The following is a 13,092-nucleotide window of genomic DNA, read 5'->3' on the forward strand; positions in this document are numbered from 1 at the left end:
GGAAGTAAGGTCATTGGATGTGTCCTTTTTTGTTTTCTGTCACTGTGATAGGTCACTCTGACCCGGGGCGACTTGAAGCAGAAAGGGCTTGTTTAGTCTACAGCATGTGGTCCACTGTGGAGGGAAGTCAGAGCGGGCACTGAAGCAGAGAGCAGGGAGGGACACTGTTTACCGGCTCACGGCTCACTCCCACTGGCTTGTTACTCTGACTCGCTTACCTAATTCAGGACTACCCGCTCAGGGGCGAATCTGCCCACCAAGGCCTGAGACACCTCCCTCTCCCATCTCCATCAGTTAGCAATCAGGAAAATGCCCCACAAGACATACCCACAGGTTAATCTGATGGAAACAGTTCCTCCACAGAGATTTCCTTTTCCCAGGTATGTGACATTGGCAACCAGGATTAGCTGTCCTAGGTGTGTCCTTGTAGGGGGGATGCTGGGATCCTGCCCCATCTCTCCCACCCCCACTCATGATTCCAGCCGCTATGAAGTTAGTGGCTTTCTTTCTTACCCACGTACTCTTGCCCACACGGCCCAAAAGCCATGGGACAAATCGACGGCTCACCGAAGCCTCCAAAATCATGAGCCAAAAATGTACCTTGCTTGATATAAAGTGATTTTTCTCAGGTCACTGCAATAGAAATCTGAGTGGCCCAACAAACTGCCACCAACTTAGTGGCTTTAAGGAACCCAGACTTACTGTCTTGTCATGAATGCGAGGGGGTCTGAGACGGCCCCACTAGGCAGCATTCCTTTCTGGAAACTCCAGACTTTTTTTTTTTTTTTTTTTTTTTTGGCCTTTTTCAGCTCCCAAAATCTGCCTGAATTCTTTGGCTCCCAGCCTCCACCATCAAAAAAAAAAAAAAAAAAAAAAAACAAAAACAAAAAACAAAAAACAAAAAAACAACAACAAAAAAAAAAAAACCCGGTTAGAACTGGCTGAATCCTTTTCACAGTATCTCTCTGGTTCTGATTCTTTTCTCTTTCTTCCCAATTACAAAGACACTTGTGATTGAATTGGGCTTGAATAGCCCAAGATAACCTCTTAGCTTAAGGCCTTAATCCCTCCTTGCCACATACACATATCCTGACGTTAGGATGTGGACGTCTTCAAGGACTCTCAACCTAACACACAAGCATGTGCTGCGTGCGGGCACACACACAGAGGAAATGTATCAAGATGTTGACAAATGAGTTAATAAATGAAGGACACAGATTAAGAACTTGATTTTTTTTTCCCCCTCGAGATGAAAAGTCTCATTTGGAAAAAGGAAACGTCTCCCAATGATGGATGTTTCAAGCAAGCACAAATATACACTCCATTATCCGAAATTCAGAAGCTCTTAAATGGAACTTTTTAATGTGACAGGCTAACCTTTTCCAACTGTAAGACATCATAGAAGGTCCCCGTAAAGAAGTGCCCTTCCCCCATTCTTTATAACCCCACACCACTGGGAACTTTACTTCGTCATGGAGACGACACACTTCACTGCAGGATTGCCCCCAGCCTTTCACTTGGTCCACACTGCTTCCCCTGCTCATGTTCTGGGAGGGTCCTCGGTCAGGCACCCACCAGGAGATCGTTTAGTCAACCTGCTCAGGAGACAGGTAGGGTGCGGTCAGGTCAGCGGATGGGGAAGGGTGAGGAGCTGGAGAGAATGACTCCCCTCAAAGTGCTACACACCAGGCTGTTTCGACGGGCTCCGTAGTAAAGCGTTTAGGGGTTTAGAGCGTCCCCAAGCTAAAACAAAACAAAACAAAACAAAACAAAACAAAACAAAATCATGGACAAACTACTAGGGATCCAGAACCTTCGGCCCAGCAATAGCGGGATGAGAAAGTGTATTAGCAGGACCTTCGATTGTCTCCACCGCCTTCCCGCAGATACTGCGGAGAGTCCTGGAGATGGAGGACCCAGGCTTCTGGTCCCTAGAAACTAAATGGTGAGTGAATATTCTATTGTTTAATATCTGAGTGAAGTCTGGGAGTCATTTGTTATATGGTGACAGAATAGAAAAATATTTTCTCCTGTCCTAGATGACTATGGTCAGGAATTTGTTTACCATTCCCTTGGCTTTCATTTATCACATTGACCGGCACTTGCTTGCCTAAATACTTGGTTACATTCTTCGGTTTGATCCTTCAGCCCTGGCTTACTTCTCTGTTTACCATTCTCATTTACTTTTCTTATTCAAAATTGGGTTCCTGGACCAAGTCAGGCTGCTCTTGGAGTTCATTCATTTTCCCTCATGTGAATTTCTCCATTCTCCTGTTCTTGGACAGAGAGAGTGTTTTCAGCGTTTTGCTATGGCAACCAGGCTGCTATGAACATTCTTGTGTGACTCCTGGAACATCTGAGCTATGTTTTCTCTAGGGTCTGTGTCTAGGAGCAAACCGGCCAGCTTATATGTTATTAGCATTAACTGTAGAACGCATATTTTTTCCAGTGTTGATACAGTCTCACTTTAGGCAACTCTAGCACCTAAGAATTTCCTTGTCCCTCATCCATTTGATATCGTCTGATTTATTACTTTTTGTGTTTTTGAAAGATTTAACAATTCATTGCAGTTTAACTTGCTGTTTCCTAATAGCTAAGATGAACCCCTCCAATGCACACATTTATTGTGGTATATTAGGTTTTATTCTCCTGTAAAATGCCCACTTAACGACCTTTGTCCAGATTTTTATTGGAGTGCCTTTAAGGGACTGACTCATAGAAGTTTTTATGTATTCCTATTCTATCCCTTGACAGTTGTATACATGGCAAATATTTCCAGGCTTTGGATTAGATTTTCCTTTTTGTGAAGTATTTTGAGGAAAAGACGTTCTAAAATTTAATGTAAACTAATTTACCAGTCATTTCCTGTCTGGCATACACTTTAATATTGAGCACAGAGAAACCTTTTCCTCCACTAGTTTACAGGCACTTTTCTCCTATGGTTTCTTACAGTTGTAAAAGGTTAGCCTGTCTCATTTAAGTCTAACCCACCTGAAAGGGACTCTCGGGCATGAGGCGTGCACCAATTGGAGATGAATATCCTATCTTTCCATGTGGATAACCACAGAGCCGGTACCACTTTGTTGGATGGTCCATCCAATTTTATGCTATTTCTGACCCCATGAAACTTATTTTGTTTTCTTCTCCTTTTCTCTGTCAAGTGTTTTGTTATGTAGTCCAGGTTGGCTTCGTTCTCTGAATCTGCTGCCCAGGCCTTCCAAGCTGTGCAACTGCAGGCGTTCACCACCACACCCATCTTCCAGTCAAGATTCTGCTTTAAGCAAGTGAGTCTGCTCTTGGCTCTGTTTTCAACTCCATTGTTTTCCCTATGTCCCTGTATCCAAGCCATACGGTCTTTAATTATCCCAAACTTTGCAACTACAATGTCACCCTCTCCTCACCTCTGGACAAACATCCAAGCTGTTTAGGCCTTTTGTTCTATTTTGGATCTTGGGTTTTTATGCCTGCACAATCGTATGCGTACTTTTATGCCTGAAGGCATGTGCAGGTCAGAGGTCAACCTCAGGAGTTCTTCCTCAAGAGACCTACACCCTTTTGAGACAGGGTCTCTCACCAAGACCCAGGGCTTGGTGACTAGGCTAGGCTAGCTAGCCAGTGAAGCTCAGGGATCCATCTCCCTAGTGCTGGACAAATATTTTAAAACCAAGGAAAATTTCCCCTTTCTGTCTCTAATTTGCTAAGTAATGGTGAACAAACACCAGGTAAACTTCTGGTGTGGTAAATTTACACTAATATTTATTTAACAATAAATGAACCTGGGATTCTTGGGATTAATCCAATTTTGTCATGACTTACTATCTTTTTTACAAAACACCATGAATAGAGCTGGTGAGATGGCTTAGTGCTTAAGTGTGCCTCCGCTGTCACAGAGGTCCAAATTTTGGTTCCCAGCAACCATGTCAAACAGTACACAACCACCTCTAACTCCAGGTCCAGGAGGTCCGACTCTCTCCTCTGACTTCTGCAAGGTGCTGCATACATGGACACACATGAGTAACAAATACTTTTTTTTTTATGTCATGAGTTTGAGGCATGGCAGATCAGATTTGTAGTCCTAGCATTCAGGAGACAGAAGCAGATGGCTCTAAGTTTAAGGCCAGCCTGGTTTACATAAATAGTTCCAGGCCAGACTGAGTTCTAGAGATCCTGCCTCAAAAGAAACCAAAAGAGACCTTTCAAGAGCCAGGAGTAACTTCAGTTGCTACAAGTCCGTGAGACCGGTTGTGTAGCTTTTCTGACCACTGTCATCGTAAGGAAGAACCGATCAGAAAGAAGAGTATGCAGAGCATGGTCTGTTTGCTCCCCTCTGGGGAAATGTGTACGTCTGCAGTGATCTGGTCCTTTGTGGCTCTTGAACAGATGGCTGATACTCGTACATGCAGGCAGGAATTGATAGTTTTGGCGATCCTTATAATTTGCAATCTTATTAACATTTCCATGAATTAAGATGAGTTGCATTTTGTTCAACTTTTTCCTTTTGTTACAGAAATCCAAAATCTGGTGATCGAAGCAGGTTTTACTTTTCTTGTACATCAGAGGTGGGTTGTCTGGAGGGATGTGGTGGCTCCACTCTGCTCCTGGCACCCAGATTCCCTTCTTTCCATTCTGTCCCATAGCATATGCTTCTGACTGCTTTGTCACTGACTGGTTGGCTTCAAGCACAATGGTCACACTCTAGGCAAGATGAAATAAAGGGTACAAGATGTGGGCAGAGTTGAGACAGGCACGCTGGTCGAAAGTGTACAGAGACCAGCACACCGAGTCTATACCATGCATTTGAAAAGTGCAAATGCATGGCTTTAGCTCCTACCAAGCTCTCAACTGCTCTAGCCAAGGCTTCAGTGATTAGTGGCTGAAAAGCAAAAATGAAAACCAGAGAGATGAGAAAGAGCATGATAAAACTCGGCTTCTAATACTAAACACCTAACCAAGATGTCTGGTATGTCCAGGCCAGAGGTGTGACTGAGAAGGAACAGGGCTCTAGATAGGGTCATCTAGGTACGATGCCTCTGGAAAACTTAAATTCCTACCCTAGTGCTCAAAATAGGTATAGAAGCAAAGTAATCTACTTCACAGAGATGGAGGCATCCATCCCTGGGTCAACAGTATGGCTCTGTTAGGCTGTCATGTCAGGTCTGAGCTAGCTACTGCTGCCACCTAGTGGCTGTCTTCCTTTAATGGAGGCTGAAATATAAGTGCTAAGCATTGGGACCATTCTTTGAAGCCAGGAAACCATTGAGAAGCTGGCTGGCTGTATGTATGCATGCATGCACGCACGCACACATTATACATACATATATACACACATGTACATATACACATACATACATATGTATATATACATATCCACATACACACATGAACTAGATTTGAACTTCATGTGTTTCAGTCTTTATGTCTGCCTCACGAGCACCATTTGTCAACTAAGAATGTGGTCAAACTGGGGTCACTTCAAAGGGGAAACAAAAATGTGAGAATTGGACCTATGACCACAGGCCTCTTGTATCATGCAATGTACCACACCCTAGGGACTTTGCAATGTTCTGATGGCGGTCCATCTGAGGCACACAAGTAACACTCAAAAGTAGCATATACACACTAAAGATGAAAGATGTGTCTGTCTGGTGACACAAGGCCTAAGGGGTTGAGTCACTCGGGGACTTGAAACTTTTTGGGCTCTGCAAATTTAGAGGCCCAGGTCTCCAAAGACAGAAACATTTCTTCAAACCGAAGTGCCTATTTAAATTATTGTAAGATGTATTTGCCACAATGGTTCTTTACGTCTAGAAGCAAGAAGAGCCACCTGTTTAGCCGATGGAATTGACTGTCATCTTTCAGTGAAAAGTTGGAACTTGGTTCCTAAGAACAGGATGGGATATGATGGTATCTCAAAGATCCACTTGTGGTTCTAGGCCACTTCCAGTGGTAACTGGACAGGTACAAGAGACCCATGTCCTAAAAATGATATAGTAACCAGATACCTGTCCTTTCAAAGATGGAGGTTTGGGTTTCACTAAGTGTAGCCACTGAAAGCTATATTAAGAACTAAGGGGAATCTAGAATGTGGCCGAGGTCACCCGCAGTGTTTGGGGCTGGGACTCATTCCAGCAGCTGTCCTGATTCTTCTGAGGAAGAGCCACACACTGGAGCCCGGAGCTGCTTCTGAAATGAAGGAAGCGGTAGCTGTTGAGCAGTCTGTGATGAGCAGAGATGCACAGTGCTGACTCATTTCAGACTTTCAAATTTTCTCTGAGCAGTTCGAGCTCTTGCTTGCTGCCCTTCAGGCATTTGCCCTTACCGGATGCCCATCTGCTTCTGGTCACGGTGGAGTCTCTTTTTACATTTCATCTGTTTAAAAGATGTAGCTGTTGATGATACAGATGTTTCTAGTTTTCTACTCAATTGACAGCTTTATCACTTTATTTCCTTTCTTCTATTTAGGGATTAATTTGATCTTTTCCTAGTTTCAGGTAGAAGCTTAAGCATTGATTTCGTGTTCCCCCCTTAGTGTAATGGTTCGAGTTGTTCTCTATGGGCATATTCTTTTCTTTGAAACATTTTACATTACTTCAAAATTGTTTGACACATCTCATTATTTACTCTTTGATACATGTGTTAGTTAGAAGTATGCTGTTTCAGTGTACTGGTGAGGCTATTCCAGGTATCTTCCCATACTCCTTTCTAAAGTTTGGTTTTTTTTTTTTTTTTTTTTTTTGGACCGAATCCAGGGCCTTGCGCTTCCTAGGTAAGCGCTCTACCACTGAGCTAAATCCCCAGCCCTCTTTCTAAAGTTTTTAAAACGTTTATTCTAACTTCCTGTCACCCAACACATGGTGTACCTTGAATATACCATATTCACTGTCCAGAGTGTTCTATAAATGCCAACTAGATCAAGTCAGCTTGTGTCAAGATGGTGTTGATGTATTCAACCTTTAGATTTCATGTAGATGTTTTTATTCTTTTTTTTTTTTTTTCCGGAGCTGGGGACCGAACCCAGGGTCTTGCGCTTGCTAGGCAAGCGCTCTACCACTGAGCTAAATCCCCAACCCCCCTGTTTTTATTCTTTTTAGGTAAGTTTTTATGTGTATGTATGTTTCCTTATATGTATGTGTGTACAAATCCCACTCAGGTGGTCAGACTTGGCAGCAAGCTCCTCCACCCGCTTAGCCATCTTGCCTGCCTACCAGCATTTTTATCTACATCCCCTACTATGAATGGACTCACCTGGTTATCCTATAAGTCCTTTGGTTTAAAAAACATTAACTTTCTTAAAATCTATTATTAGAACAGAAAGTTAATGTAAAATGTTACTACCTAGACAGAGTACGTCAATTTAATAATCTAACCAGACTCATATTATTCAATGTTGTATGGATTAGATTTGATAGATGAAAAGCCCTGGACCCAAACATCAATAGATTTGTAAGACCGCACAATAGATGCAAGTTATGATGGAGTTACATATCTGACCTTCTCATACCCACAGATATTATCAGGTTTAACAGGCCCAAAGTTTTCTGTATGAATAAATGAGCAAGTGTGTAAGTCAGAAAGCGATGCAGTCTGTTCTGCACACAGCATGCCAGGGCAATGATTCTATCTCCACCATTACCAATATTAAGATACATATTTAAAAAAACACACATTTTCAAAAGCATATTTTAATTTTTTAAAATTTTAATTCAAGTACAAGTCAGCTAGTTAACATAAACAGAACATAAATGCACATAATTTGCAGCCATGTACAAAAGTGCAACAAGAGCAACACTCGCATGGCCCGGCAAAGCTCGTTAGCTCTCAGGCTGCCTAGACTGACTCATTGGTGTAATGTACTTCACATCCACTGGGGTACATTCAGAAAGCTTTGCATGACTCATCACAACTAGTCCTTTAGTTTCTAAACAGATAGCATAAGAATCCAGGTATAATTATGGAGAAACAAGGTTATAGGGGAGAAGATATGTGAGGGGCAGAAAGCACTCTTTATTTCATATGGTAAGATTCTGTCCTATTTACGCGGACGTATGGATCTTAGGAATGTTGAAAGTCATGGTAAAGGAGGATCACGGGCTGTGTATCAGCCCTCAGGAGTCCCTACTGTAAGGGCAGTTTGGACAGGAGAGCCTGTGAACTGCGAAGTAGGAAGAAAGTCCTCAGAGATAGGGGGAGACCAATTTCTACCACTTACATTCTTCAAATGAAATCATTATTTCACGGTGATTTTTAAAAGCCAAAAATTTTTAGACTTTAGTAAATGAACAGTTATTCTTCTGAACACCACAGATGTGCTTATCCTAACAAGGCTACTGCAAGGAGACATCCAGGTTTATGTGACAAAAAGGTCAGGCTGTGTTGTGTGACCTAACAGTGCTGTCATGGTATCAGAATTACAAGCCTGCTTGAACCGCTTTAATCAATCAAGTTGGTTCTACATAGTTGTACAGTGAGAACCGGAACAGAGTTTGTGAGCATGGAGAGGCAGGCCTGTAACACCAGCACTTAGGAGGCAAAGGCAGAGAACCAGGAGACAAGGTCTTCTTAGGTAACAAGAGCCCCTATCACCACAAAAACAAAACAAAATTTGAAGAAAAAGGCAAACCAATGCCAGGACAGAGGTCTCGGGGAGGCCGCTCCCTGGTAACTTAAAAGCACTGTATGGTACCTACTAAAGCTTGCGATTGATTCCCCAGCTGGAGTGGTGTCCGAGTTCAAGCACTTGAGCACAGCAGTCTGCTGCTGTGAGGGCTGCTTCTAGAAGCTACTACTCCAGCCCGGCTGAGGAAGTTCAATTTTCTGAGAAGAAAGACTGCAACAAAAGTATACAGCAAGGTCCACCCGAGCTCTTTACATTTAAAAAAAGATTATATGATTAAAACAAGTTTTTTTTAAAAAAAACAATGCTCTGAGTATGTATTTTTTTAAAAAAAATTACAATTAAAATCTTCAAAGAAATACTTCATAGACAAATTGTGTGACACATAAATGACTTTCTGTTCTGGATTGTCTGTCATACAGTAAGCCATGGTAGACCAATGCTCAGGGAAAACACAAGGCCGGCCTCACTGCTCCCTGCCAGCGGTTGCTTTTCAAGTAAACACTTGAGCCTCTAAAACCCCCTTCCTGCAGGTCACAGGCTAACTGCAAAAGCTGAGTGCAATGCACTAGACATTAATGTAGGTTTTACTTGCCAAAACCAGCCTAAGACATGCTCATCCCTGAAGGACACTTATCATGGATTTACTGTGACGACGACATAAGCTGTCCCTTGGCTGCTGGTTTTCACTTCACTCTTCATCATCTGAGATCTGTGTGACCCAGAGAACATGTCCTACATTCAACACAATAGAGTGTTATGGATCTTCACAGAGCAAATGGCGCTGCATTAGGCAGTATCAATGGCACCTGAAGAGGAAACACTATAGCCTGAGACCTTCTCTACAGATTTAAGCTAAACCCCCAGGTAGGGATTAATCTTTTGGTATGTTCCATGTAACAGATGTCAAAGCTGCAATAATTCCAAAGGTAACGATCCATACCTGCCTTTGGTCTCCAAATAGATTGGAATATTCTTAATTCCAATTGAGCACCTCAAAAACATCCAGTTACTGATTACAAGGAAGTCAAGGTGAGACATTTAAGAGGGAATTAAACTTCATTGGTGACAGCAGAGAAAGCGCTCAGTGGCATGCGGCTTTTCCATAATACTGTGGTGTCACACAGCACATGTACAATACTGTAAGATCTCCAAAACATACCTAAAGTCCAGAAAAATATGAACACTTCTTCTGCCTAATACATAGCAATGTTAAAGTAATATGAATTCTATTCTTACCCTTTCAAAAGGCCACAAAGTGCATTTCCAAAGTCATTCTGAAGAGAAAGCCATTGCACAAAATGTAAAGTTAAGTAAGGTACACTGATGAGTACCACAGTAGAGTTTAATTGTAGAAGTTCTATATACCAGTATAGCAACATCCATAGGAAAATCTACAGTATTGCAGCAAACACCTTTATAATGGCCACATGTATATTAAAGTATTCAAAGATGGTGCTGACTCAATAGTAACATTTAAAAACTATCTTGTTTACAAGGAACTAAAACTAACCTGGCTCTGAGAGAGCAGTTAGGGAGCTCGGGCAGAGCGCTTGCCCAGTGCAGCACACTCACCTATAGGCTCTCTGCCAACTAAGATTTGTTGTATCTGATGGCTGAGGGTGTCTTTTTGTAAGATTTATATGTTCCTAAATATTAGTATCACTTCAAGGAGCCTGTAAAGGGCAAAATTGAAAATTACCATTTCCTCTACCAACCAAGAATAACCTATACAGATGTGGAAACAATTCAAAGGACGAAATTCTTAATGTGAAAGTAAGCAGAAAAAATTCAAGTCATTAGTTTTCTATATTTAGAGTAAATAGTATGTAGGTATGAGACTGTGATAATCACATTATGAATCAAAATTGCACCCATTCCTGCATCACATAATTGGAGAAGGTATGAGGATGTGCTCTACGTCACTGAGTCAGTCAGTATCCAATAGCTTATTTTATAGTCCAAAACCATTAACTCCGTGCATCTGATGTGTTAAAGTCCACATTATGATGAATACCTTTTAGCTGTGACCAAAACATTTTAATGTTGAAAATGTGAAGTATTTAGACACTATTTCACTGGTTGTCAAAACACAGTGATTACTGGTGTCAAATAACTTAAAACACTGTAACAGGCAGGCCCTTCTAGGGAACTGGGATATCGAGATCTACTTGTTCTTTTACAGTACTGCAGGAGAAGTCCGGTTAGTCATCTGTAATTGTCACTGTCATTTTTGGAAAATTACAGTACAGTATATACTGAGGAATGATTTTGTCTAAACAACCAAAAATGCTCATGGAATTAACACTATATTCTGACTGTCATAAACCAGTAAAACAAATCTGGAGCTGGTGAATAGTAGAGAAAATGGCAATTTTGAGATAGGAATGCTTTTCAAAGCATTCTCTAAGAGGCAGCCCAGGGTGTCCTCACTGAAAGATCAATGTGGTGTGGTAGTACCTTACTTCCTAAAACCAAACTTCCACTCAGCCACAGTAGTTACATGTTTCCCCACTACTGTCTTCTGACCACCATGCTGGCTTCAATATTCCATGGTCCACTGTGATCGTTTGGTCTTCCTGCTCTGCAGCACGGCAGCCCCTGCTGCTATCCGTTGAGTAGGTAGACCACCAGTTCGTAGGTGGCCATCATAATGGCTGTGTTTGGAATCTGTCTCACCAGATGAGTTGTTAGGCCACGGTAAAGAGACCCATAGCCTTCTTCTTGAACAATCAAAGACAGTGTCTGAAAAAAAGATCTGTATTTTGTCCCTTCTTCACGTAGTCTTGTTCTTACAACTTCTGTTTAGGAAAAAAGGAAAATCATTACTGCAACATTACTGCTACCTTTTACCCTCCTCATACCGAGCTCATAGCTGATCTGTCACTATAAACTCATGACAGTGATTCAATGTATAGCTTATTGAAACCAGTCAAACTGTCAACACCAAACTAGTACAATCCAAGTCATATACACTAAGTAAGATAAAAGGGTGTAAAATAAATAAGGCCTAATGAACAAAAAATATTCATAAATATAGTAAAGATGAATACAGAATATAGTAGAAGCAAATTTTTGGTGGGCAGTTTAATGTGCCAATATAAAAAATAGAAAATTGCTTGGGTCCTTGTAATTTAAAGGCTTTAAATCAGGGGTCCATTTCTGACATGTCCCTGGGCAAATTAACAATTTAACATTTCTTCTTGTTTTCCATTAAAAAAACTATGGCATAACTAGACTTAAACTATTAAGAACAGCGTCTAATTATATGGCAATTGAGTCTCGTGTGGCCCAGTCGCCCTCTCACCGTGTGGATATGCGACGGTTGTGGCACAGGTTTTTGATGTGGCAGCAGCTAGCATCATTCTCACAAAATCCGATGCTTCCTTCACAGACTCCTCGTCAGTCTCCATCATAGAAGCAGTCTTACACTCCAGTAGCTTTTGCTTTATACTTTCATAAATAACAAAATGGATAACTGTCTCTGATATGCCAGCATATGAGGCAGACATGCCCCTATAAAATCCTCTCAGTCCGTCTGTCTGATATACTTTACGAACACATTCAAAAGCACCCATTCGTTTCTCCCCACGATTCCTGAAAGAAAAAAAGACAAAAGTATTACTGACATTAAGTACTTAAGTACTGAAATATTTTTGTCGAAGTTAACAAGATATGTATTTTTTAAAATATGGCACTCTACTAAACAATGGTCTTTTGTATACTCATTAAAAAACTCAAAGTATACATTTAATAGATTTTTTTTAATCTTCTCTTAAATATCTTATTAGGTGTATTACAAGTCACACACACACACACACACACACACACACACACACACACAGAGTAGATGCTCTACCTTTAAGAATACCTACAGTGTCCCTAAGCGGCATTGAGAGACTGTCTTTGGGAAGATACTGAGTTGTCAGTGTAAGGATTGAGTCCTTATTTTCCAGGCTGCTCCACGGGAGTCTGACTTACCTTTATCTGGTAACAAATATCATGTCATTGCTTTACTGAAAAAACACAACATACTACACTGATTCTTCAGCTTCCTGTACTCCTCAAAGGGATTCAGGTGGGAGGAAATAAATTCTCAGTGAATTCTCCTAGGAAACTCCTGGCCATGCTCAAGTGTTGACCCAAGGAAGACTTCATAAAGTATCAACACCCCAAGCTCTTGACACCGTGGTCGTTCCGGTTCTAATGAGGCTAAATCTCCTTTGCATTGAGTGACCTGAACAATGAGGGCCAGCATTCTGCTGCGTATCATAATCTCAGCACTTTGGGAAGTAGAGGCCAGTGGATCTGTGTGAGTTTGAGGCCAGCCCAGTCCACACAACGAGTTCCAGGACAGCCAGAGCTATATAATCATGACTCTGTCTCAAAAAACCAAACTAGCCTTGCCCCCAAAAGCCAAGGGAGGTGTTAAAATTATGACACTGCACTTTAAAGTAAGAATTATAACTGGGTTTCTT

At 41.5% G+C, this 13,092-nt stretch overlaps 1 protein-coding gene and 1 long non-coding RNA gene across 8 annotated transcripts in view; one reads left to right on the forward strand and one right to left on the reverse strand.

Moving 5' to 3' along the window:
• LOC134480218 (uncharacterized) lies at positions 1-8,966 on the forward strand. 2 transcript variants are annotated; one of them, XR_010054460.1, is made up of 2 exons: positions 1-1,610; positions 1,887-8,966. It is a non-coding gene; the product is annotated as an uncharacterized LOC134480218 (long non-coding RNA). The 2 variants fall into 2 exon arrangements; XR_010054459.1 differs by having other exon boundaries at positions 3,177-8,966.
• Slc25a36 (solute carrier family 25 member 36) overlaps positions 7,667-13,092 on the reverse strand; it is a 33,886-nt gene continuing 28,460 nt past the window's right edge. For all 6 annotated transcript variants that reach the window (XM_008766577.4, NM_001427729.1, XM_063265997.1 and 3 more), the window contains 2 exons: positions 11,922-12,211; positions 7,667-11,415 (listed from right to left, as the gene is read on the reverse strand). In XM_008766577.4, coding sequence (XP_008764799.1) covers positions 11,222-11,415; positions 11,922-12,211 — 484 coding nt within the window. In that variant the 3' untranslated portion in view covers positions 7,667-11,221. The remainder of the gene's footprint in view (positions 11,416-11,921; positions 12,212-13,092) is intronic.

This window comes from Rattus norvegicus, chromosome 8 (assembly GCF_036323735.1).
Source record: "Rattus norvegicus strain BN/NHsdMcwi chromosome 8, GRCr8, whole genome shotgun sequence".
In the NCBI taxonomy this organism is placed as follows: domain Eukaryota; kingdom Metazoa; phylum Chordata; class Mammalia; order Rodentia; family Muridae; genus Rattus; species Rattus norvegicus.